General features: G+C 40.7%; 1 protein-coding gene across 1 annotated transcript in view; it reads right to left on the reverse strand.

The window, feature by feature from the left end:
* prickle2a (prickle homolog 2a) overlaps nt 1–27,968 on the reverse strand; it is a 79,167-nt gene that overhangs the window by 13,218 nt on the left and 37,981 nt on the right. Inside the window, exon 2 of the mRNA XM_047374702.1 lies at nt 9,489–9,673. Within this exon, the coding sequence (XP_047230658.1) occupies nt 9,489–9,620 (132 nt within the window). The 5' untranslated portion in view covers nt 9,621–9,673. The remainder of the gene's footprint in view (nt 1–9,488; nt 9,674–27,968) is intronic.

The following is a 27,968-nucleotide window of genomic DNA, read 5'->3' on the forward strand; positions in this document are numbered from 1 at the left end:
TACTTAAAAAGGTTGTATCTCAATGCCTGTCAAAATGTCAAAGTTTCTCTATGTGAATGATGTTTTTTATGTTATTTAGAAATTCAGAAAGTTTTTATATACTTGATCAGTCACAATGTTAAATATTATACCTTCTGAAAAAAAGCTTACATTTTGAGATATATTTTGACAGTAGTAAATGATTGTTGACAATTGTTTTTTTAGAATAAGTGTTCTACTTCAGACAAAAATAGTACTCCCATTCATTATTGACTCTCTAGCGAGACATTGCTTTAATGTTAACCCAAGTTATCTTCAGATTGGCTGATCAGATCTTTCTGATGTCTCCTCTCCTGGAAGCACATTGGCCTCAGTGAGGTGGTTCCACACACTTACATGCTCATCCGGGAGGAGGGAATGCTGCAAGTCACTGACTGGATGCAATCTGCTGGGTTTCCTTAGATAGAAAAACTTTTTATCCAATTTGAATAAAAAGCTAACTCCGACTGCACTGTTCAATTGTTAGGATTAATTGGAATGTATGTACCTGACTGTTGTGAAGTGCCTTGAGACAACATGTGTTGTGAATTGGCGCTATATAAATAAAACTGAATTGAATTGAACTTAGAGAAAGAAAGGAGCAACCAAAGAGCCTTGCCATTATGTTGGACAACATTTTTGTTTGGATTGGATGCTGCACTGTGTGTCTACTTTTGTGCTAAACTGTGCAAGAATTCACTTTACCATCCATCTACCTCGGATGTGTGTGCCTCGTCACTCTTTGTTTAGGAGCGATCATGAATTTAAATTGAGCAAACACTAAGACGTCCAACGACCTGGATGAGAACTGACAGCAAGTCTCAAAGTGAAACAACCGTTGTTACAGCTGAGCTGATAGCTAGTCTGGTCAGTTCCTCAGTACCTTACTGGCCATCCAGTAAGGTACTGAACTAAGAGGTATTTAAGCTGTGACAGTTCTGAGTGAATGAGGATCAGACCAATGCACAAAAGGCTGCAGTTTTGGGGTAAGCAGGGAGCTCGAGATAGTTGAGGTAAAACTATTTGATAGGATGGCTAATAATCACAATAGTAAAACAATATCAGACAGGGCAAGACTTAACATGACCATGCCTAAGACTTAAAAGAGATGAAAAACTTAGAACCAGATGTAAAAAGGAAACAGGAAGTAAATGGATGACAATGCACAAGAGAAGACAAAGATCCCAAAAAAACAGGAACTAACAACTTAGGGACTTGAAAGAAAATCTAAACAACACAAAGACTAAGACCACAGTCTAAACCACAACAAAATGCCAAAGCTAAGTCCTACGGTTCATGACAACCACAGTAAGGCCCCCTTTTCCTGTTCTATAGTTGCTGTTCTGGTGTTCAAAGGTGACGGATTAAAGCTTGTTTAGACTTTAAAGTCACCCTCCCTTTTTATTTCCTCATTCAAATAAAATTTAAAGAATAGAATCAAAATTAAACTCCCAGAGAGAAATTACTTAATGATGAATGTTAAATATTTGATATAACATTCAATTCCCCCATCATAAAATTTTCCCTTACATTTAAAGTAGTATTAGAGTAGAATTGGTGTTATGTTGCTTTAATATGTTTTGTTTTCATGTGTTTTAATTAAATCACTAGCAAGTACATTTTAGTGCAGTTACTGATAAATTTAATAAAACTGCCTGCTGGAGAGAGGCACCAGCCCCCTTAGACTCTGCTAGCATGAAGCAGGTATAGAAGATGGATGGATAGATGGATGGATGGATGGATGGATGGATGGATGGACAATAAATTCAGATGTTGATTTCTAGCTTCTGTAGATTTGTTTACAACCTTTGTTGAGGCGCAAGTATTCTTGATTTTTTCTAAATAGGTCCTATACCTGAGAAAAATGTCCTTTAAATATAAAACACATCCCTATTCTTTTCAAAATGTTAGATCACTTAATGCAAAGGTCAAGAAAGAGTCTAAAGATTGATTTTGAGATCATGAGTATACCCGACTTTTGATAGATTCTGAGACTGATTGCTTTATAAACCTTAATATAACGTCACTCATCTTACTTATGCTACTGTGTGTTTTATGAATCCAATTATTATCTCCTAAAAGTTACACCAGAGTAGAAGTCCAAACTTGGGAAACAAAACCTTTCAATAAGACAATCCAAACACAGTTGAATCCTAATGACAGAGTCGGTTTAGAAAAATTTGAGGATTTTTATTCCTGACAGCTCAGTGAGCCATTGCACATTATTATTTCCTTTTTAATGGCATTGTACAGAGAGACACCAGAAATGACAGGCCTAAAAATTGTAACATTCAAGTGCATTAAAAGAAAAACAGGCAGCTTCAATTGCCTGCACCTCCTGCTGGATGACAGAGGCTGGAGCCTCTTTCAGTCTCCTGTCAAGATGGCTGACTAGAGAAAATCACTGTTATCAGCCTTCCTGTCATCTGTTAACAGAGCCCTAGGTGGCCTGTTGTATTACTGTCTTTCCCGTACAGAATAAAGACAAAAGCTTTTATAGTTGACACTGTTAAAGAAATCTATGTTTTTAAAATCACAAGGAGCATAAACTACAGACAAACATAAAAAAACAAAGTAAAGATAGTTTTTACTAATTCAATTAGCATGGTCAGGCATACAATTAAAAGGCATTTAAGATGCAAATGGTTCCAAACAGGAAACTGAAGAGTCTGCAAGCTCAACTCAACATTTTCTGACTCCAATTTCTTTAATTTTACTGGGTGTAAATGTGCAGCAACATGCTAAAATAAAGAACAACCTGAGCTCTATTGTAGCAAAAGCATATTTAAAAGGTACACATTTATGAAGTATCAACATTATTTGTTTCATTTGCACAGCTCTGTTTAAAGTATGACATGGATCCCACTGACCTGAGCAGCATAAAATCGATGGGATCTAAGACAATCAGAGGACAATGGATAAACGGACAGACTGAGGAACATCCTCATAGCCTGATGCCTGAGCAACTATACTTCACAGTGTACTGTGGCCTAATTTCAGTTTTTGGGGTCGTTGGACAAACCGTCTGTTGCCCTTAGACCTTAACTGTGTTGTTTGACAAACTTGAACATCTACAGTATGTAATTTTCCTAATGATGGCACTTTGTTGGGGCCTCTTGCTGATAGCGTTGCTATTCAAAAAGTTTCCCAATTGTCATAGTATTCAAAATAAACCTTTTTGATCACTATGGGGCTGATCATGGCTTTGATCCATTGCAGTACTTTTCAATTTTCTTCTGTTGGACCATTTTGTTTGCTGAATGTTGGACCATTTGCATGTTGCTGGACGCCACCAGGCCTTCTGGCATCATCGGCCATTTTGTATCCCAGGACAGTCCGCTACTACCAATCCCAGCGGGCACCGCGGCTGATAGGACGGGGGCGTCGCAGCTCTGATGCCACAGTCAACTATATAACAGAGTATGAGACGGCCCACCATTGCTTTTACGGCTTGGAACCGAGATGCGGTTACTGGCATCTGAAGCGCATCATTCTGGAGAAGGAAATCCCACGTGGACTTTCATTCATTCTCCCCGTTGGCCAACGAGAAAACTAAGTGAATTAAGCTTACAGGAATAAGAAGGCTTGTAAGTTTTCAACTTTATCGATTGACGACGTGGATTTAACATGTAACCGAAAAAAACGCGGAGGTTTCAAGGAGACGGAATCGCCACCCTTGTTTTTGTTCCAGTCGACTGTTGATAGTCCGTGATACTACTTTTGTGCCAAGGAAGCCAGAAGTAAAACGGACCATTCTACTCTGAGTTATCCACGGACACGTGGAAACTCTTCCCCCCTCCTTTCTCTGCTTCTCTGCCCCAAGGAAGACTTCAACAAGTAAAGTCTGTTCGTTCCTTTTATTTCTTTATTAGAAAGAGCTTGGGCAGGATCAAGTAGGATGTTAGTGCGATTTAGAATCGCCACTTATAGTTTAATGTGTTCTGAATTGTATGTGCATGCCTTACGTTATTGAAACTTGATTGCTGTTGATTTCTGAGGCCGCCGAGTCTCGCAAGTTGTGTTTTTACTGTGCGAACACCTGAGCGCAGGTGCACTGTGGAACTGAACTGCTATAATAACCTTACGGTGAAAATCAACCATTTTCTTTTGTCTTCAACTTCATGTTTTATTAGTTGCCGCCAAAAGTTTTACAACCCTTAGTGTGCTTTGACATATGACTTACAGTAACTAAGCTACACTTTGGGAGTGGCCTCCCCGAGCTTCGTTCAACCATATTTATTTTGTATTTTGCCATAACTGCCATAACTGCTGGTTTGATCTCATACACACTCAATGCGGTTTTATTTTGTTTAGTTAGATATTTTACCCTTTTGTGTAGAACTTTGCATGTTTGAGTAGGTGAAGATTATTGAATCGGAAGAGCGAATTGTATCGGGGCTGTTGATTTAATAAATATTCACGTAGATAAAGAGAAGGCATTTGTGTTTATTTCATGCAAGAGTGATTTGTCAGTCAAAATAAGGTTAACGTTCCCCACATTTCGGCAGAAACGGTTGATTAAACAGTGACATCTAATAATAGTTATCAACTATTACTGAGAACTTAATAACTGTAATTATCAAGGGCTTTGAGCCACAATTACAACACCAGAATACATCTCTGGTTTCGATTCATAAATGAGGATTTTTGGTTAAGAAATTAATTTTCTCAAATTATGATTTTTAATTATAATTCTTGATAAATATTAATTAATCAATAATCATAATCCCAACACTTCCACCTCTTTCTGGGTTTGGCCTCAATTGAAAGCATTTTAGATCACTTTAGCTGAGCTGCCTATCATTTTCTACCTTTGAGAATCAGAATCAACTTTATTGGCCAAGTCTGTGCACAAACAAGGAATTTGACTCCAGTGTCCTTCACTCACATCGCATATTAACATCAGTTCAAACAACAACCACAATGTGTAAAAACAAATAAAGAAGCACAAAGAACAGTATGTGCAAAGTGTATGTTTTTTTTTAATGTATATATACGATGGAAGGCAGGGAGTGGTACTGCAAATTTGCTTTTTTGTTTCCAGCTGAGTAGATGACCTCTGTGGCTTTGAGGTGTCCATTATGTTCACCAGAGACACAGCCTGGGGCAAGAAACTGTCTCTGTGGCTGCTGTTTTTTGCCATTAGTGCTTCGTAGCGCCAACCTAAAGGAAAATGTCTAAACTGTTTGTGTCCAGGATGTGTGGGGTCTGCAGAGATGTTAGTTGCTATTTTTGAAGTTCAGCCCTGATGATCCTGTCTGCATATCTAATTGTTTGTTACAGTTTGGACCTGATCTGCGTTTTTAGATGAGCCAAACCACAAAGAGATGGATGAGTACAAAACAGAATGAATAATAGCAGTGTACAAGGTGACCAGCAGCTCCCATGGCAACTCAAGAAGTTGCCATACAACACAGTGTTGTTGAGGATGGTGAGGGAGGGCAGTGTGGGGGGAGTTCTCTGGAAGTCCACCATCATCTCCACTGTATTTAGCAAATTTGCCGCTTTCTTCCTTCAACAAAAGCCACCTGTTCGAACCTGTTTTTTCACAGAATTAATGAGCTCACTGATTTACCCATACACTGCTATTATTATTTTTAGCAATTACTATTTACAAATCTGCAGGGTGGCACAGTTATTAACACTGTCGCTTTGCAGCAAGAAGGTCCTGGGTCCGAATCCCGGTCTGGATCCTTCGACATGGAGTTTGCATGTTCTCTCCGTGTGTTAATGGGGTTCATCTCCAAAAAAGTGCATGCTAGGTTAATTGATTACTCTAAAATATAAGTATGTGCATGCATGGTTGTTTGTCCCCTGTCCATTTGTTGCTCTGTGATGAACTGGTCAAGTCAAGTCAAGTCCAGTTTATTTATATAGCGCTTTTCAGCAACAAGGCACTCAAAGTACATGAGGAAAAACATTACAATAATACAGAAAATCAAACACAGAAAAACAAATCAAATGACATTAATAATCCTTTGGGGTTTACTGGTAAGAGCTGGTTCTAATCCAATCTTTCTAATAGAGGTAATTAGCTCATTAAGTCCTCTGTGGTAAGGAATTCATCCTGTGCTAGAAGAAAAATTATATTCAGGTCGCTGGTATGAGTCAGCTGTGGTCCCATCATTCAAATTGTAACAGTCATGGGCACTCACTGAAGTCTAAGTAGTGAAGCTGGGTCACTGGTAGGTCCAAACTTTTTAAATACTAATAATGTTTGGCTATCACTGGTATTTAATTGTTGTAATACAATCCTTCTAAGAAATCTAATAATCTATGAATCTATCTAAGAAATCTAAAAATCTATGAATCCATCTAAGAAATCTAAAAATCTCTGGTCATTGGTGTGAAAACAGCTGTAGTAAAATTTTCAAATGCTAATAATATTTGGCTTTTGCTGGTAATCCTTCTGAGAAATCTGAAAATCTATAAAAAGTAATGAAATCACACATTTAGGTAAAGTAAGATAGGAGGGAAAAAAAAATCATATTTGAAATAGTACAAAAAACCTCAGCAGGGGTAAGCAACACACACATAAATAAAGATTTAGCAAGGGTATGGTGGAATCTTGAGATTGCAAAAAAGCTCAGCACAAAGAAGCAACATGTATACAAAACAACATCATGCAGGGGAACTGGTGATCCGTCCAGGATGTGCCCCGCCTCACGCCTGTTGACTGCTGGAGATAGGCACCAGCCTGTCCTTGACCCAGTAAGTACAAGTTGGTGTAGACAATGGATGGATGGATTCCCCCTTTCAATTAACGATATACTACTAGTAAGTTAAGTGCCATGTATATAATTTCTACCGAAAACATTGACTGATCCAGTTAGTGATGCTGGACTGCTATTATTTTGAACACAACTGCTCTTGATCCGGTACAATACCGGTCAAATGTTTTAGATACACTTTCTCACTTAATGGGTAGATTCTCAACAATGGCAACAAAACTATGAATGAACACACATGAAATTATATAGAAAACAAAAACAGTGAAATACCGCTAAACATTATATATTTTAGATTCTTCAAAATAGGTACCCTTTGCTTTGATCACTGCTTTGACCTTTTAGCATTCTCTCCATGAGCTTCATGAGCTTGTCAACTGAAATGGTTATCCAAAGAGTCTTGAAATAACTTCCCAGAGGTTCATTGAGAGACGGCCAATGGTTAATATTTCAATCATCACAGCAAAGGCCGACTACTTTAAGGAATCTAAAATATAAAACATACTTAAAATTCTTTTACGACATACTTTTCATTATATTGACAGTTCTGTATCAAAATGTTTTTTTATTTGTTCTGTTAGGACCCACCGCCATGAGTTACAACAGGAAATGCGGTACGGACTTTTCTTGAACTTTCAAAATAAATTGCATTAACCTACTTCCGGCACAACTTAGGAATTGGGGGTAGCAGTGGACTTCCCATGATGCCACTGTCTGTATAAAAGCACCCCCCTTTCTCTTACACCGTTCCTCTTTGCGGGACCGGGATCGGAGAGACAAGCGCGCTAATATCTCTTTGTTGGCAAAATACATAAACTCTTCAAACTGGATCCAAGAGTGTCATACGATCATCGATCATATGCACTAAGATAAGTACAAATGAATCACTCTGTGTATCCGGTAGATTCATTCATGAAAGGGAATTAAGGTACACGCCTGACTAGACTTTCTCTCTGAGTCCTGCAGAAGCAAACGGTGTTCCAGAGGAGTCCCAGTAGAGAAGCTGTCTCTACAAGCCGAGTGAAGCGGTTTTCCCTGCCTGAGAGAAGGACAACAGGAGCCGCATCACCGTGGTTACGGTAACGTGCAGTTTGGCCGGCCGACAGAACAGCCGCCACTCCCCACAGCTAAGGAGGTTAGTTGTAGCTAACCGTTTAAAGACTGTGGACGTTTCTTCAAACTTCGCCGCCCTGGACAATGTTCCTCACCACAGTTCATGAGGTTAGGTGTTTGAGCAGAATAATATAGAAGTGATTTAGATTGAAATTATCTAAACGTTTTTCATTTTATGAAGTTTGGTTTTGTTTGTGTGAAACTGCTATCTTGGTGCTAGCAGGCTATCTGCTCAGCACACGTGTTCAGGTTGTGTTCAGTGTTTGTGGGTTTTTAAAGTTAAGACAAACTTCATTTAAAGGGTGATATTAAACACAGAAGATTGGCCCTAACACGCCGTCTGCGCTTATGCATTTTAACCCTTTTATTGATGGTATTTTTAAAGGTGTGTGTTTGATTCTGGTGCTAAGCTATCAGCCTCCTTTGTTAGCTTCAACTGCTAACAGGTAAGGACATGTGCTTGCTGCCAAATAATATTTACCCAGAAATGTTTAGTTTTCAATCCAGTAAATAATGTGTCCCTAACATCATTTTACTAAATTTGATAACTAAGTAAACACCATTAAGCCCCATTTCTCTAGAAAGATTTGGCTCTTTTCCCAAATATTCCCTTAATAATATTTCTTTAAATATTATTTTAATAAATAAAGGCAGCTAATGAGACCCCGTTGAGAATTAGTCATCCAGAAGGTTGGTTTTATTCAGCAGATCTGTCTTTAAAACATTATTTTAATAAAAAAATATTTTATCTGATCTTGCATTGTGAAGGGTTGTCTAAAGGTTTGCTGATTATTGCCTAAATTAGTTCCAAGACTAACTTAAATTCATTTCCAGATTCTTCAAGATAATCCTTGGTTCTCAAACATAAACAGTGCATGGTAATGTTGCATCACTCTTTTGGTCATGATTTAAACCATCTTTAATCAACTTGTTTATATTGTACATAGCCCATTAGTCTTCATTATTCTTTAAGTCTGCTTGGTAGTTTAGTTGGATTGTTTTAGCATAGTAAAGAGTTTGTTGATTGAAATATGATTGACTTTGAGTTGACTTATTTTTGTTAATAAATTCTTGTATTTTAAGAAATTGTGTGAATTCATTCCATGTGTGCAGAGTTTATGCTGTTCAATAATGTAAGAGCTCATCTCACACCTTTCTATTTTGTCCTAATACCATCGCCTTACTGGACTGGTATTCCCAGGACAGCCCTTAACAGACCGAAATATTATTTGATAAAATATTAAAATATTAGTATTAAATAATATTTAAAGATTAATAATCCTAACATTAAATATAATATTTAAATATTGTCTTTTCATTAGGTATAAGAGGAAACTCATTATCAGAAATAAAGGCTTGGAAACACCAGTCTGTGTGTAAATAATCCATATAATGTGTTTCTCATTGTCATTTGACTTTTAAATAATAAAACAATCATGATCCAATGTGCTTTTCTTTTTGGTAGAATAATCATTTTTACAGCTTCAGAGTATAGGGAAAGTGTTGCAGACTGAAATGATTTTTATTGCTTCAGTTTTAATTGATATGATTTGGGCGTCCAGGATGAAAATAAGCAATAACGAAGCATTAAGCGTAAAATGAGGGTTGAATATCAGTGAGCTCACATACCTGCTCGGGATTGAGGCCAGGGGGAACCCAGGCGTACTCCTCCAGAGCACAACCGGAGTCATCGTCGGAGGTGGAATTCCTCTGGAGGTCATACATCAACTTGGTGATGGTCTTTTCCATCTCCAGAGACATGGCTGTCACAACATGCTCTTCCACACGCAACTGTTTAGTAGACACAGGTATTCCTGTGGAGGCAACAGACAAAAGAGCATGAGGCAAAATGACAGAATAAATGCATCTGTGTGAGAAACGTGGGAAAAACTGATACATCTCAATATTTTATGTTGGCAGATATTCTAATGACAGGTCTTACTTGTGCCTCCTTGTTTCCTCTACCCTCCTGTCTGTGATCAGTCAAATCCTTTACCATCTAATATCAGAACATACATTTTCACCAGGAGGAGGGAGTACCAGGGAGTTAGGACACCTGCTTGAGAAGCAGCTCACAAAGATACCAAAAATTCCTTGGAAAACCCTTTTTATCATTAGTGGTATCTCAGTGTGGAATGATTTATAAAAACTACGTTTTAACGTATTAAACATACATATGACATACATACTAATACTTATATTTAAGAAATTATTTAAAAGACACAGATGCAATGCTGGTTTGCCACACCTCATCTTTACAAAACCCATTTTAGAATGATGACTTCAAACCAAGGAAGTCTAATTCTGGAGAAGCCTTGTACCTTGACTCTTGTCTCCTTTGGGACTGTCTTTATCTCTTCTACTAGTGTCTGTGGTGGTAGACACAGAGCTGCAAAAAGTAAAGATGAAAAGCCATTATTTAGGCAATAAGTTTTGTTTTGGTAGAGTCATGTTTATTCGGATCTTTTCTTTTGTTTGACATTTTCAAAACAAAGGTATTTACATCCAATGAACACCATGTTCAAACATAAGGGTGTCCATCAGTGCACTTGGCACCAGGACACCCTAGGCAGGAGGTCAATGATCGACTTGTTGTCATATCATCAGACCTTCGGCCGCATGTTTTGGACACTCGGGTGAAGAGAGGGGCTGAGCTGTCCACTGATTGCCACCTGGTGGTGAGTTGGATCCGCTGCAGGAGGAGAAAGCCGGACAGACTTGAAAGGCCCAAGCGCATAGTGAGGGTCTGCTGGGAATGTCTGGCGGAGCCCATGGCCAGGGATGTATTCAACTCTCACCTCCGGGAGAGTTTTGACCAGATTCTGAAGGATGTTGGACACATAGAGTCCGAGTGGACCATGTTCTCCGCATCTATTGTCGATGCTGCCGCCCGTAGCTGCGGCCATAAGGTCTGCGGTGCCTGTCGCAGCAGCAATCCCCGAACCCGGTGGTGGACACCGGCAGTAAGGGATGCTGTCAAGCTGAAGAAGGAGTCCTATCGGCTGTGGTTGTCTTGTGGGACTCCTGAGGCGGCTGACGGGTACCGTGAGGCCAAGCGTGCCGCGGCCCGGAGGGTGGCAGAGGCAAAAACGCGGGGCTGCGAGACGTTCGGTGAGGCCATGGAGAAGGATTACCGGTTGGCCTCGAAGCGATTCTGGCAAACAGTCCGGCGCCTCAGGAGGGGGAAGCAGTGCTTCGCCAACACTGTTTACAGTGGGGGTGGGAGGCTGCTGACCTCAACTGAGGACATTATCAGGCTGTGGAAGGAGTACTTTGAGGATCTCCTCAATCCTGCCATCACGCATTCCCTGGTGGAAACAGAGGCTGGGGACTCGGGGTTGGACTCTTTCATCACCCAGGCTGAAGTCACGACGTGGTTAAAAAGCTCCGCAGTGGCAGGGCTTCGGGGGTGGATGAGATCTGCCCTGAGTACCTGAAGTTTCTGGATGTTGTGGGGCTATCATGGTTGACACGCCTCTTCAACATTGCGTGGTGGTCGGGGACAGTGCCTCTGGACTGGCAGACTGGGGTGGTGGTCCCCCTTCATAAGAATGGTGACCAGAGGGTGTGTTCCAACTACAGGGGGATCACACTCCTCAGCCTCCCTGGTAAGGCCTACGCCAAGGTATTGGAGAGGAGAGCCTGGCCGATAGTCGAACCTAGGCTTCAGGAGGAGCAGTGTGGTTTTCGTCCCTGCCATGGCACACTGGACCAGCTCTATACCCTCTACAGGGTACTCGAGGGTTCATGGGAGTTTGCCCAACCGGTCCACATGTGTTTTGTGGACCTGGAGAAAGCATTCGACTGTGTCCCTCGTGATGCCCTGTGGGGGGTGCTCCAGGAGTATGGAATCGGGGGCCCTTTACTAGGGGCCATCCAATCTCTGTACAAGCAGAGCAGGAGTCTGGTCCGCATTGCCGGCACTAAGTCGGACCTGTTCCCGGTGCATGTTGGACTCCGGCAGGGCTGCCCTTTGTCACCGGTCCTGTTCATAACTTTTATGGACAGGACGCAGCGAAGGGCCGGAGGGGGTCTGGTTTGGGGACCAGAGGATTTTGTCTCTTCTTTTTGCAGATGACGTGGTCCTGCTGGCCCCTTCTAGTCAAGACCTACAGCAGGGGCGGTTCGAGTGTGAAGCGGCTGAGATGATGATCAGCTCCTCCAAGTCCGAGGCCATGGTTCTCGACAGGAAAAGGGTGGCTTGTCCTCTTCAGGTTGGAGGGGAGTTCCTGCCTCAAGTGGAGGAGTTCAAGTATCTCGGGGTCTTGTTCACGAGTGAGGGAAGAATGGAGTGGGAGATTGACAGACGGATCGGTGCGGCTGCCGCAGAAATAAGGGCGCTGTGCCGGTCCATTGTGGTGAAGAGAGAGCTGAACCGAAAAGCGAAGCTCTCGATTTACCGGTCGGTCTACGTTCCTACCCTCACCTATGGCCATGAACTTTGGGTCATGACCAAAGGAACGAGATTTTGGATACAAGCAGCTGAAATGAGCTTCCTCCGTAGGGTGGCCGGGCACTCCCTTAGAGATAGGATGAGGAGCTCGGCCATCCGGGAGGGGCTTGGAGTAGAGCCGCTGTCCTCCACATCAAGAGGAGCCAGTTGAGTTGGCTCGGGCATCTATACCGGATGCCTCCTGGACGCCTTACTCGGAAGGTGTTCCAGGCACGTCCCACCGGGAGCAGGCCCAGGGGACGGCCCAGGACATGCTGGAGGGACTATGTCTCTCGGCTGGCCTGGGAACGCCTTGGGCTCCCCCCGGAGGAGCTGGAGGAGGTGTCTAGGGAGAGGGACGTCTGGGTGTGTCTGCTGAGTCTGCTGCCCCCGCGGCCCGCACCCGGATAAAGCGAAAGTCGACCAGTACGAGTACGAGGTATTTACATCCCCTACTCTCTTTTTTTTTTCCACTGTCTGCAGCATCTGCAAATTTGCTTTGGCTTTTTTGGGGTCATTGTCTTGCTTGAAGATGAACCTCAATCCCAGTCCCAAGTCCTTTTTCCAACATCTATCAGGTATTCTTCCAAGATTACCATATATTTAGCTCCATCTTTCCATCAACTCTACCAAAGATTTGAATGTGAGGTAAAAAATGTTTGCTTTGTCTTCTCTGGGTTCTGACAAATTGTAAATAGGACTGTCTTTTAACAATGTCTATTTTCTTGCCACTGTTTTGATAAAAGTCAGACTTATTGACTGTAGTACTAGTTGTTGTCCTGTCCTACCTTTTCTCCCAGACAGAAGGGTGATGAATAAAATTACAGGCCACACTTTTTAGACTTCTATTTAAAAAAAAAGCAAAATGAAAATTATGTGTAACACCTTTACACAGTTATGTATGACTCTGTGTTGGTCAAATAAAATCCATTCCACTACATTCAAGTTTGTTGTTTTCCTATGACAAAATGTTCAAGGGGTATTAATATTTCTACAAGGCACAGTATTTACCTGACAGATCTTTTCACCTTTTCAGTCTGCGGTGTATTTCACCTGCATTATGTTATCAAAACTAGCACAACTGTTGCCATTACATTTTCTCTTTTCAAAACATTTGTTTTACCACAAACATTGTCTGAATTTACCAGATTGACTTTTGGTTTTTATGTAAACAATAAACCTAATATGTTGCAGACTGTGGTAAAAACAAACACTTTCATGCAAAGGAGGATCAAATGAAAAAAGCCATTTGATTCAGTCTGATGCAGTTTCCGCATCCCTTATTGAACAGTCTGTGATTGTGTGGCGACATTAAACATGTTGATTGTGTTATAGCTTATGACTTCGCTTTAATTGGTGCCATAATTAACCTGCAGACATAATATAATCAGTGAGAATGAAAACAAGGATATCATCACAAAAAGAATCAGTGGAAGTCTCTGCTGAAACAGATTAAGTGTTCACCATGAGTTACCATAATGATCTCTTAAGGAAAGCCACATCATTAGCTAAGATGTTTTAGGTTGAAAATGTCGCCTTAAACTGCTTCATTTTGCACCACAGAAACTAGAAACGAGAATCACAATGGTGGGAGATTTTATATGTATTCTTATTTACAGTCAGCTTTTTGGCTTTCCAATAAAGATTTACAGGCGACTGTCATAAAGAGTGCAATTTCCCTGATTTCCCCGAGTTTCTACAAAAGAAGAAGCACAATATGATCCAGGAATATAATCCTAAAACTTTACCAGCAGCACAACCCAATTTATCTGCAGCTGATCAGTTTGCTTTTCTCCTCCTTCTTTCTGTCTGAGAGGAGAACAGATGCACACATTACTGGGCTATGAATTATTAACAGGAATAGGCATCGCCTTCACCAGCAAAGTATGAAAATGACATGCAGCTCATTTTCCAGGCAGCAGGAATATTTAGCGGACCAGGGTTGAGCACGAGATTGAGTCGTGTTTACATCTCACCGGTCGTTACTTTAACAGCTGCTAAGTGGATGTATGTTAGCATGAGACTGTTGAGATGGAACATCAGAATTTTAAATGAATTAACATGTGAAAGAGATTGTTTGATGTCAGATTGTTATATGTCATCAGAGAGAGGGATCAGACATGTCCGAGCAGAAACCACCAGATAAGGCCTATGTTTTGTCTCCAGGTCACGTATCGAGGTCTTTGCAATTCACTGACTGAAACAACAGCAGATGATGGCAGGTGAGAAACTGTGAACAGGGCCTGACATCCTCAAATCAAAAGGATTTCTCTCAAAACTACCCGACAGCTCCTCTGCTATAGTTTCAGGCAATAACACTATTTCCTAAAGATTAGAAAGCGGGGGATGGAGCCAGAGCTTAAGCTGTGGCCAGGGAACCGCAGCCATTTGAATAGCCTGAGCCAGTGAGTCAGCCTCTATCTCAGCAGATCTAGATTGAAGGTTGCTGATTTCTTTTTGAAGACACATTGGAGGAGATTAACCTTAAGCGTCTAGCCTGGCCTGAGCCTCTTTGTCATTAGTGCACAGAGACACAGAGTGAGTAGACGTTGGTTCAAACATGACTTACTGTGACAGTATGGAAAAAGATCAGGAGTGCAAATCTGGAAAGCCTGAGAGAGAATACTAAATGCACTCTGGCACTGACAACATCAGGGTGAACATTACATTTGTTTCTCAATATGGTGTTTTATGAGGCTCACAATGTTTTTCATCTTTATCTGTAAAGAATAAAATGACCAAAAAGCCATCTAGATAAACAAGAAGCATGAAGATTACCAGTATTCTTGCTGCCAAAGTGCTCGGTCAGCTAATTTATCATCTAACCTGATGGAACAGATATTTAACTACATATGGGAAGCATTGTTTTAACTTATCATAACTCAATAGAACCTGGCTGTTTATGGAACATACATATCCAAGTATATTAATGGGAAATTTAGCGCAAGGAAAAAATGTGGTGGGAAAATACACCATTGCCTTGAGGAGATTGTGAAGCAAAGCTTAGACAAGAGTTTGAATGAGATTTAAATCTAATCTAAACACACTGCATACACATGATACTCTTTCAGAGGAGCTCAGCTGGGTTGTAAAGCTGCAATTAAGATGTCACCATTGTGCTTTGGACTGCAGAAATGATCTCATCACACTCCAATTTCAAGTAACAAACACATAATGTCCAAGCCAACTAAAGTCTGAACTGAAAACAAAAAGTTGTATCTCTGTTATTCTGTAACATGGTTTACTTTAGCTATGTGTGCCACCAGCAAGGCACTTTAATACTTCTATTATTCTAACTTAATGAAGGTCCTAACACAGTCTAAGAGCAGAGAGGTTAATGGATTGAAATGAATGCAGTGTTCATCCTCTTTCTTTGCTGCATAGCTTTAGAAAAATCCCCGAGAAGGCTGGGGCATCCTCTCTACACACACTTTCAGATTAACGGGACGACAGCATTACTGTTTGCACCAGTGATCTGATTAATGGTCCCCTCACACTTTGCCTATTAAGATGTACTGTAAGCCTCCGCTGTGCATTGTTAAACAGAGACAGCTTCCGTGCCCGGCAGCTCTGACGCAACGTGTCATCCTCACACCCAAACTTTTGACTAAACAGTCACATTGTACAGAAGGCCGCTGATGAGTGTGACTTTTTGACGTAAAACACGACCAGTTTGTCACAAACACACTCCTCTGTTCTTCCCCAGCAACACACGCAGAGGAAGTTAAGTTGTGAAGTTCTGCTTCCTGGAGGGGGCTAATTTTGGGCCATTTTTTCTGACAGATGGATTGTAACCCTGAGGGGAAAACAACAATATTGCACTTGTGGGGGTTTATTTATTTTGCTCTTGTTTCTTTCTTTATGAAGTTGGACTGAGATGATGTTTGGTTTCCTGTTTGGTGTAGTTCAGTGAATGCCGGTAACCAGTTTTATATGGTCAAGAAAAAAAATATATTATACAAAATATTATAACATGTATATTAAGTTGTGGATTTGGCTTTTATCTGTTGTAAAAAGATTCAGGTCCTTTAATTAAGAACGTTTATTTGCAGCAGAAACCGACAATTCTGTACAGAAACCAGTAATTGCACCACCAGTCAAGCCAGAGATCATTTAATGTGACTGGCTGAAATGAAAAGCTCTAGACTTTAGGTTTCTTTTTTCCATGGAGGAATCTACTGCAGGAACCTGGGTTGTTTTCTGGGGCTGTGCTTCTACCTCTGCTGCTTCTACTGTGGGAACCAACGGCAAATTAAGATTGTTGTGGTATAACTTTACCCAGAAAACTGCCCCAGGGAGGTAGTACTTTCTGGGTGGACCCGAACCAATTCGTAACTTCTGTTACGAAACGATGCTGAACATTTCTTGCTGGTGGAATATTCCTAGTATTTAACCTAATCAATAGTTTATTTGATTTTATTTAAAATTATATGAATAATCAGTGTTTAAATCCACTGATCAACATGTCTTAATCATGCTTCACAGATTTTATTTAACATCTGACCTTTATGATCAACTAAATTAATACCACATTGGATTCTCAAATTAGTAAACTTTATGGAAATTACATAAGTCACTGTCAGGCTCCATTTTTACCTTCATGTTTATTGTTTTAATGCACTAAATTAAAGGGGTTAAATTTGGATTTGCATGCTGACCATAAAATGTTATTTTAGTGTCACCTACTCTCCTGTCATCCTCCTTCCTAAGGTTGGAAGAAGGCAGGAAGATGTATGAAGAGAGTTCAGAAGAAGCAGCAGCCGGCATTTATGAAATTGAGTCAAACAGACCTGACATGTGGCACAGCTGCATTGCCAGCCTACTGCTCAATTTTATGATCTGTCAGATGAGCAGTAACGCTGATGGTGACAACTTATTTATGTACTTTTAATTTAATTTAAAGCATTAAATGATGCGTCATGGCCTTTTTATATTTCACAGCTGCCAAGAGGATTTTCACACAGTGGCTCTTCATTCACCCCCCTACCCTTTGCTAACTGAGCCATTGTTTTAAATGTTACACTCATATTAATCACCAGGTATCAAGTGAGGGAGAAAGCAGAGGTGAAAATGAGGCAGAAAAGGAGAATAATGTGATACTGACAGCTTTGTTTGAAAAAGGAGCATGTGGGATTCAGTGACATCTAGTAGCCAAGCTGCAGAGTGCAAAAAACTGAATATGCCTCATTTTCTAAGCTCAGTAGATAATTATTTAAAATGTTGAAGGTCTATTTGTTTATAAGTGGCTTCTGTAGAAACACTGCAATGCAAACAACCATAGGCAAGGAGCCATACCACCGCAGGGAAGGTCCAAGAAAAGCGTCTCAACATCTCGAGGTTGTTAGAATGGGTTCTGATGTTCACGTTGCTCTGCTGTGACTGGTGAAGTGCTGGGGCAACTTGCCTCTGGTTTCCTGGTACCCTCCATAACTGCTCTTCTTTAAAGGTCACTATGTTTTTGAGGACAGCTTGTCCTGGATCCTCTTTCCATTTCTGAATAATTTATCTGAGTGCACTCTGAGGGATGTATTCTGGCTTGATTTGTATGGTTTTTAGTAGCTTATTCTCAACCTTACAGTTGAGAACCTTACAGTTTTTTTCAACTTTTGCCACATTACAACCACAAACTTTAATATATATATTTTTTAAGATTTTATGTGATAGACCAACTTAGAGTGTTGCATAATTAGAAAAATGATACATGGCTGGTGGAAACAGAGGCTGGGGTCTCGGGGTTAGACTCTTTCATCACCTAGGCTGAAGTCACCGAGGTGGTTAAAAAGCTCCGCGGTGGTAGGACTTCGGGGGTGGATGAGATCCGCCCTGAGTACCTCAAACTCTGGATGTTGTGGGGCTGTCATGGTTGACACGCCTCTTCAACATTGCGTGGCGGACGGGGACAGTGCCTCTGGATTGGCAGACTGGGGTGGTGGTCCCCCTTCATAAGAAGGGTGACCGGAGGGTGTGTTCCAACTACAGGGGGATCACACTCCTCAGCCTCCCTGGTAAGGCCTACGCCAGAATATTGGAGAGGAGAGTCCGGCCGATAGTCGAACCTCGGCTTCAGGAGGAGCAGTGTGGTTTTCGTACCGGCAGTGGAACAATGGACCAGCTCTATATCTTCTACAGGGTACTCGAGGGTTCATGGGAGTTTGCCCAACCGGTCCACATGTGTTTTGTGGACCTGGAGAAAGCATTCGACTGTGTCCTTTGTGATGCCCTGTGGGGGGTGCTCCAGGAGTATGGAATCGGGGGCCCTTTACTAGGGGCTATCCGGTCTCTGTACAAGCGGAGCAGGAGTTTGGTCCACATTGCCGGCACTAAGTCGGACCTGCTCCCGGTGCATGTTAGACTCCGGCAGGGCTGCCCTTTGTCACCGGTCCTGTTCATAACTTTTATGGACAGGATTTCTAGATGCAGACAAAGGCCGGAGGGGGTCTGGTTCGGGGACCAGAGGATTTCGTCTCTTCTTTTTGCAGATGATGTGGTCCTGCTGGCCCCTTCTAGCCAAGACCTACAGCATGCGCTGTGGCGGTTCGCAGCTGACTGTGAAGCGGCTGGGATGAGGATCAGCTCCTCCAAGTCCGAGGCCATGGTTCTTGACAGGAAAAGGGTGGCTTGTCCTCTTCAGTTTGGAGGGGAGTTCCTGCCTCAAGTAGAGGAGTTTAAGTATCTCGGGGTCTTGTTCACGAGTGAGGGAAGAATGGAGCGGGAGATCGACAGACGGATCGGTGCGGCTGCCGCATTAATGGGGGCACTGTGCCTGTTCGTTGCGGTGAAGAGAGAGCTGAGCTGAAAAGCGAAGCTCTCGATTTACCGGTCGGTCTACGTTCCTACCCTCACCTATGGCCATGAACTTTGGGTCATGATCGAAAGAACGAGATCTCGGATACAAGCGGCTGAAATGAGCTTGCTCCGTAGGGTGGCCGGGCACTCCCTTAGAGATAGGGTGAGGAGCACAGCCATCCGGGAGGGGCTTGGAGTAGAGCTTCCTCCACATCAAAAGGAGCCAGTTGAGGTGGCTCGGGCATCTATACTGGATGCCTCTCTATGAAGGCTTCAGAGGTTTGTTATGCCTCTTTTCAATTCATGGATCCAGCTCTGCATGGCTCCACTGTACCTTGCTCTACTCTACTTTTCATTGCCTTAGTGACAGCTAAAGGTGTGGTATGAAGCTCCACCTCCTGGCTTCCTCCATCATGTGTTGTGCTTCATAACTATTCGACTGAAATGCCACAGCTTTTTATTTGGACCAGCCATTGTGGTCCTTAATATTTTTGTAACCACTTTTGAGTTTCTTCGGCGTTTCTTGGCCCATGCTGCAACGTGCAGTGAAATCTATGGCTTGCCATTTTCTCCACTATCTCGGCGAACACCTCCTCTTTTCTCATCGCCCCTACGAGCTGCAGCTAAATATTGTAATGTCCTATGATGCTCAGAAAAGCGTGCACCTCATCGTTGCACCAAGGGTTAGACCAGTTGCTTGTAAGGATTCCATGGCTTGCCTGTAGTGAAGTTTGGAAAATTATTACATTACATTAGTCTGTTCACAACACATTGCTGCCCTTTTCAGTCCCAGTATCGGGCTGGAAGAACTAGTAGTGGAAACGGTCACAAAACGGGCTGAGTTGAGTGGAGCTGAGCAAAGTAGAGTAGTGCTGGTATTTTCAATCAATCAATCAATCAATCAATCCATCAATCGATCAATCAATCAATCAATCAATCAATCAATCAATCAACCAACCAATCAATCAATCAATCAATCAATCAACCAAACCTAAAGTTTTCACTAAGCCATGTAGTGGACACAGCAAACATTGCCATGGTCTCAATTAGAGCTGCAGCTCTACATGAGGGCGATGATTTTAGTAAATGAGTTTTCTATCAATAATTCTGATGCTTAACTGAGTAATCGGAAAAAAACGTTTGCACATTACACAAGATTTCAGACTACGGAAGCTTATTTTATGAGTAATAGACATACTGCAGAGAAAATACAAGTAAATAAATAGTTTAATTCCTTTAAAAATATAGATATTTTATTACTTAAAATGTAATAACATAGCATGTCTCTAGTGTACACTTGAAGATTTGTAGCAAAGGATGCATCTGCAGCTAAAGCAAAAAGTTCTAACATCAAAATGTCAAAAGCTCAGCCCTTTCTGGTTGACAAAACATTAATAAAGGGCTAGCTGCCTGGCAGATGTGAGTGGTCTTGTTCTGCAGACAACTGTTTATGGAAGTGTTCTATACAATAAAATGTGTTCTTCTTGTGGGCTTTTGGAGTGCAAGTGTATAATAAAGGTGCAACTTAGTTGCAGATTGACAGGTAAGGGGAGTGGTGGGGGGGCGTCCTGTGCTGGGGGTGGGGGGAAGGTTCAACGCTGCAACGGATGTTTTCTGCTCAGGTGTTGCAGCATGGAAGATGTGCTATTATGGAATGCTTATTCAGTTTTTTTCAGTAAATGCACTGTGCTGTGATTTCTTTTCTGTTAAGTTTAAAGTGATTAAAATTATTAACACTTTCTGTCGTTTTCTTGTCACTTTCTTAGCGGTTCTTTTTGCCCCTTGCCTGGTAGTGAGACAGCAAAGCTTGCTGAGCTTCGCGCAATGATCATTTTAATGCAAAAAGAGAGCATCCACAAAAAACAGTTAATACGGAAAAGGAGACAACCACTCTGTGCAAGAACAATGGTATGCACAATGTTTCATTTGTTCAGCATCTGCAAGTATAACGGAAACGAGTATTTATTCACTACAGGTCAATAGTCTCTGTATGAGCTTCATCAAGGTGGTCACATGAAAAAGTTTTTAAAAGAGTCTTGAATCCAAGAGGTTAATTGAGAGACGGCCAAAGATTAACTACTTTAAGGGATCTAAAATATAAAACATTTTTAATTTCTTTTGCAATTTTTGTTCACTATATAATTCCATATTTGTTCATTCACAGTTTTGATGCCTTCAGTGAGAATCTACGTACATATAAGTAGTCATGAACATAAAAAAAACTTTAAACGAGAAAGTCTAAAACTTTTGATTAGTAGTCTACAATGTGTGTTCAATGAGTTTTTGCAAGCATATAAATAATGTTTATGCAGTATGTTCTTTGTCTTCGCGGCCATACTTGTTGCTTCAATTGTCTGCAGCTTCGACGTTGATGTTGCAGAATAACCAAGTACTCCGCGGCGCCTGAGTTAAACCAGAGTTTGCACCCTGGAACCTCTTTTCATCTGCGGAAACTTGCGTCACTGGCTTGAAATTACATTCGGGTACCACAATGAGCTCCAAAACGCGATGGTGGAAAAGGAGTATAAATGTGATAGAAACTGACATTGCACATCATCCAATGATTTAAGAACAGGTGATAACATAATACCTGCCAATAACGTAATAACAACAATGTAATTACATTTTTGAGCCAATAACAAAATAATGTTTTTGGAAGTAAAGTGATTATTTGCAAAAACGCTATTGGTATAGTTTTAAAAAGAATACTTTGAAAATGTCATAGTTACAGTGAATATTAGTATAATAGATAAAATATGACTGCAATGCTTGGAAATAAAATACATTTTCCTGCAGTTTTTTAATAATTTGCTATTACAAATTAGGTATAATGAATGTCATAGTCTTCATATTTATTCATCAAGGGTACATACATCACACCCTGTAAGAGCCAAATTAAGATTAGAATTATCTGCTGTATAAACTCTTTATTTAGAATATTGTTTATTTGCCTAGATCAATAAATATATAATTTGATGTTTGGATAAATATTCAATCCTTTTGGTAGTTAGATAACAGAGGAATATGAATAATATAGAATTCAGTGTTACACAGTTATAACATTTTAATAGATATCTTCAATGCTACACCAATAGCGTAGTAACCTGTTATTAACGTGACAACCTGTTACATTACTGGCAAAATGTTACTACTTTATTGGTCCTACAGTTTTATTACTTTATTGGAAAGTTATTACATTATTGGCTTTATTACATTTAAAATAGCCCAAATTATTACATTATTGGTTGCTACACACCCTGAACACACTATGACCATACATGGTGGTGGCATTGTAATACTGTGGGGATGGTTTTCTTCAGCAAGGACATAGACGCTGTTGAGAGTTGGTGGGACGATAGATTGGGCTAAATACACATAGCAAAGCATAGCATAAACTTCATAGAAAAACTGCTGGAGGTTGCAAAACACATTAGGCTTGGGCAGAGGTTCACCTTTCTGCAGGACAACAACGCCAAAAATAGAGCCAGGGCTACACTAAGAAAAGTCTAGATAAAAGCATGTCAATGTGTTAAATCAGCCAAGTAAAAGTCCAGGGCTAAATCCAAATGAGTATCTGTAGCAAGACTTGAAATTCGCTGTTCACAAAGGCTCTCCATCCAATGAGACTGAACTTGAGCTAATTTGCAAATGGGCAGAAATTTTGGACAAGATATGTACAAAAGTGGTAGGGACATACACTAAAATACTTTCAGCTGTAGGTGTAGCAGAGGGTGGTTGTATGAAGTATTGACTTGGAGGGGGGGTTAATACAAATGCACACCACATGAAATATAATGTGGTTTGTGGTTGTATCATAATAAAATATGAAACTGTTGAAGGACTATGAATATGTTTCCAAGGGACTATACCTGGGGTTTTTGGAAACCTTGAATACAGATACTAACTAGAACAGCAATCACAGAGCACAGGCCTCTGCCAAGACAACAGGGTCATTGAAAAATCAGCTTTTTTCTATAACAATGAGCTCTACTCTGGATGACTTCCGGCTACTGTATGTCAGCTGCTGACAGGGTAAAGAACCATGTAAAAACTCCTTCAAAAACATCCTGGATCCAGATGGTGCTCCATATCACCACCAAAATGTAGTCATCTGTTCCTTGTCCTAATACTCACCTTGTTTGAAAAGTTCATCAAAATACGTTCATAACATTTTGAGTTATTTTGCCAACAGACAGACAGACCAAGGATAAAAAAAACATAATCTCCTTGGTGAAGGTAATAATTATCTGACATAAAATTGGGTTTGTACTTATAAAGAAAATGAATAGTTTTATCTATCTTTGTTAAAATTTAAAAGCAAAAAAGAAACATCTATATGCCCACTTTCCAAGTACACTATCTGACACCTTTAGGGATGCATTCAGTTTGAAATAAAAACCCCGTTTCATTTTCTTATGTCTGACACTGATGAAAGTGATTTCAGCCAGGTGCAGTGACTTATATATGGAAGAAGAGACAGCTCATCTGAAGTATGCTTAGTGAGGTAGCAGCCATCTAACCATCTAACTGTAGGTCAGCTAAAAAAAAAAAACCTGCGAGCTACTATGGCAACTGATTGGTGTGCAAAGTCTTGAACAACAGCTGTCCACAAGTTTCTGCAGAAATGTGTGACTTTATTGATGTAACATGAAAATACAAGCACAGAAACAGACACCAACCTGAAAGTACAACCTGAAAGTAATAGATTTTTTTCTGGCCATCATCTCTGCTGGGAGGACTTATCTTCTTAGCTTTTTTCCCCCTCATGTACATGGACAGGGTTAAACAAAGGATAACCTTTTTGAGGGCTCACAGGATCCTAAATCGTCACTAAACCTGATATTTTTACCATTACGTTTGCTTCTTTCTATTCAAACCAATTAGGGGAGTACTCATTTACACATGAATTAACTGAGATTAATCAAAATCTCCTTACCAGAAAAGGACAGATATTCAGAGGAATATGGGTAATTTCCAGAGCAAAGAAAGGGAAAAAGGAATACAACAAAACAACAGATAAAGGGCTGTGGATGCAGTATTAAGAGCAATGCCGTTCCTTTTTTCACGTGTCATGCTTCACCCACCTCCCTCCTTCCTCCACCCATCCTCATGTGCCTCTGACAAGCTCTGTGTGGGTGTGCATGAGAGAAAGAGAAGAGAGCGAGTGATGGGGAGAAAAAGCTCTTATTTATGTAAAAGCTGACATGAGAGAAGGTGTTCAGCTGAAGCACAGAGCTAGACCAAGGGTTTATTAACTCTTAACATGCAGAACAAAACCAGAAAACACCATGAAAAAGTACTGCCAAGCTGACAATAAATCTCTTTGTACGGTGCCATTAGAAAACATTCACACTCCTTCCTGTTTTGCACTTGGTGTTACTTTTTAGACTTATTCTAAACATGATTTTAGTTCAGTTTTCTTTAAAATACAACATCTACGCCAAATTGCCAGTAATGACAAAGTGAAACATTTTTGTAAATCGATAAACAATGTAAAGATTAAACGTAATAGGTACCCCTTGTTGTGACATTCAAAATAGAGTTCAGGTGCATCTGATCTCCACTCCCTAAGATGTTTTTAAAACTTGACTGGAGTCCAGCTTTGGTAAATTTAAGAACAATGCATACTCAGAGAACAGATACATTTGTTCTCTCTATCAGGGTTGCCAAAACAAGAACATAGTTATATCTGGTAAGGACATTCCATACCTTACAAGAACTAAAATGCAGGACTCCCAGGAAGTCTTTATAGGTCTCTCCCACTGCAAGCACAACCACTTCATATTTCTCGGACAGCATGATTGAAAAATGTGCTCCCAAGAATATGCTCCAAAAACAAGCAGCAACACCTCCCAAACAAGGGCTGGAACAATATTACATCATTTGGGTCTTTCATTCATTTTGCATGAAAAAAGTTATATTTTTTCATACAAAAGCAATTTCTGGGCTTCCTGGGTGTCATATCTGGAGATGACACCCAGGAGACCCTGCTGGTTGTTACATGGCTGACATGATCCTTACTGTGATGTATGGTGGTGGCAGTATGGGGAGGTTTTTCTGTGGTGCTAGTCCACATAGAGGGTAAGATGATAGCAAACAAATTTAGAGAGATTCTTGAAACATACTGCTCCACAGTGTACTGGAACTCAGACCAGAACTTCCAACATCTTTCAACACAACATTGACCTAACGCACACAGCCAAAATAAGAAAAGAGTGGCTTCAGAAGCAGTATGTGAATGTCTTTGGGTGGTCCAACCAGAGATTAGATTTACATCCAATCCAAAACTCTCCATGAAAGGACCTCTAAATGGGTGTGGATAACACTGCCCGTCCAACCTGGCTGAGTCTGAGAGGACCCGCAGAGGAAAATAGTAAAACAAAGCTTGCATAGACATACCAAGGAATACTTGAAGTTGTAATTGCTGCCAAAAGTGCTTCAATAAACTATTGGAAGTGTTTAGGATACAACACTTTAACAAATGTGGAAATATATCTAAAAACCTGTTTTAGCTGTGTTATTATGGGTTACTGTGTGTAGATTTATGAGAGAAAAAACGCCTCAAATTTATTTCAGAATAATATTGTAATGTAAGGAAAAGGTGTGAACAATTTCTGGAGGCACAGTATGTTTCCTCTATAAAGTGTGTCTATAGTTTTTAAACCTTTTCTATTCATTGACAATGCCTCTAACCTTTACAATCTCCCTTTAAAACAACATGAAGATAATAACAACACAGGGACATTATTTATGTAATTAGACAATTGCAATCTAAGACACTGGAGGTCTTAAATTGACTCCCCTTACACACAAAAGCCAAACAAAAGGAGGATGCTAATTGTCTTAGCAGGTTTGTAGTTGTCAGCTTTTGTCAGTGCTGTATGCAGGCAATTATGTAACAGTAAACAAATACTGAGTGAAGTTATTAGTCCAACATGCAGTCATTAATCAGCCAACGCCTTTTACGGACTCTGCAGCAGGATTTTCCGCCAGCGCTGCTTCTCTGGTGTTTGTTAATGCTGTCAGATCATTTATCATTCTGCACAAGAACACTGATAGCAGATGCAGCATGTTCATCTCATTCACTCATCTGTAGATATTGGAGGCTCTTTATAAATTTCAACAGCCTTGCTCCATCAAAGACCCATCACATCCAGTAGGAGGTTTTAAGGTTTAGGCTAAAACTGTTTCTGTATCTGTCATCTTAAAGAACTGCAGGTGGTTTTAGTTTACCCTTTTTAACAAAAGCCACTTCAACAATGTCCTGCAGTGACTGTGCCACAGAACTGTGTAGCCTTCAGTGTACCTCGGTAGTTTAATAAAGAAGCGCATCTTCAAAAAGAGCAGAGTACTAGTCATACGGCTTTATTCCGTTTTTCAAATTTAGGTAAATATGCACTCTACGGCCACTTTATTAGTTACATCTTGCTGGTACCAGGTCAGACCCTATTTTGGCTTTATTTTTGTGGTATAGATTCAACAAGGTGTCAGAAGCATTCCTCAGAGATTCTGGGTCCCTGTTGACATGAAAGCAGCATGCATCTGCCTCACATTTGTCAGCTGTACATCCAAAATGAGAGTATCCCGTTCCAACATATCCTAGAAGTATTTAATGGGATTGAGATCTGGTGACTGTGGAGCCCATTGGAGTAAAGTGAACTTATTGTGATGTTCAAGAAATCAGTTTGAGATGATCTGAGCTTTGTGACATGGCACATTATGCTGCAGGAGGTAGCCATCAGGAGATAGGTATCCTGTGTTCATAAAGGGATGGACATCCTCAACAACAACACTCTGGCTGTAGCATTTAGACAATGTATCCGCCACACCGTTACACCACCACCAGAAGCTTAAACCGCTGATGCAGGGCAATCCATGAATTCATGTTGTTTACACACAATTCTGACCCTACCATCTAAATGCCACAGTTGAAATCAAAACTCATCAAACCAGGCAACATTTTTTAGTCTGTCCGGTTTTGGAGAGGCTGTGTGAATTGCAACCCTGGTTTTCTGGTAACCTCGTGTGGTCTTCAGCTGCCATAGGACATCTGTAGCCCATCTGCTTCAAGGTTCATCATATAGTTAAATTAGATGCATGTTCTTCATAGCTTAGATGTAATGAGCTATTGTCACCATTCTCTCATCTCAGTCCAGTCTGTCTCTCCTCTGACCTTTGAGATCAACAAGGCATTTACTTAAAGGCGCCTTCTTCCCCGTTCTGATGCTGAGTTTGAATTAAGTAAGCTATGTTATCATGTCAATAGGGGGGTCTCTGCAATACCTAAGTGGGAGGTTCTTGGGTGTGAAAGGAATTTGTGAAAGCTGTGATTGGTTTTGAGAGGAATTTGTGAAAGACATGATTGGTTGCACTGACTATTACTCTCCTCTCTACTCCCACTGAAATGCAGCACAGCCACTGCCTTAACCGTTACCCTATGCATCAACCATTCTACACCAATTGTATTATTAACACGAGCTAACAATAATAATATTAATAAAAATAACAGCAAAGACAATCATTTTAAGACTATAACCTCTGAGAGTCCCAAGCCCACCAAAACCCCACAGAAGTACCATTTAAATTTTTGTAAATATTAAAACATTATATTCCCTGTAACTCCTTATACCACACCCAATACTTTCTGTAAGTAAATTCAACCAATCACGGTTTTCCCTAACTCTGCCCACACCCAAGAACCTCCCCCTGTTTACTGGAGCAGCCCCTACTTGAGTCTTGGTCCCTTAATTCAATGAGTTGATGCCATGTGATTAGCTGTTTTGCTAATTATGACAATACGCAGTTGGAGTTTGCAATGAGTCAAACTTGGCTTATGAGGGAACCAGAGATGCAAATTTCATTTTCAAATGAGTTTAGGACAATGATAACAT

The sequence above is a fragment of the Girardinichthys multiradiatus genome, chromosome 1 (genome assembly GCF_021462225.1).
Source record: "Girardinichthys multiradiatus isolate DD_20200921_A chromosome 1, DD_fGirMul_XY1, whole genome shotgun sequence".
Lineage (NCBI taxonomy): Eukaryota > Metazoa > Chordata > Actinopteri > Cyprinodontiformes > Goodeidae > Girardinichthys > Girardinichthys multiradiatus.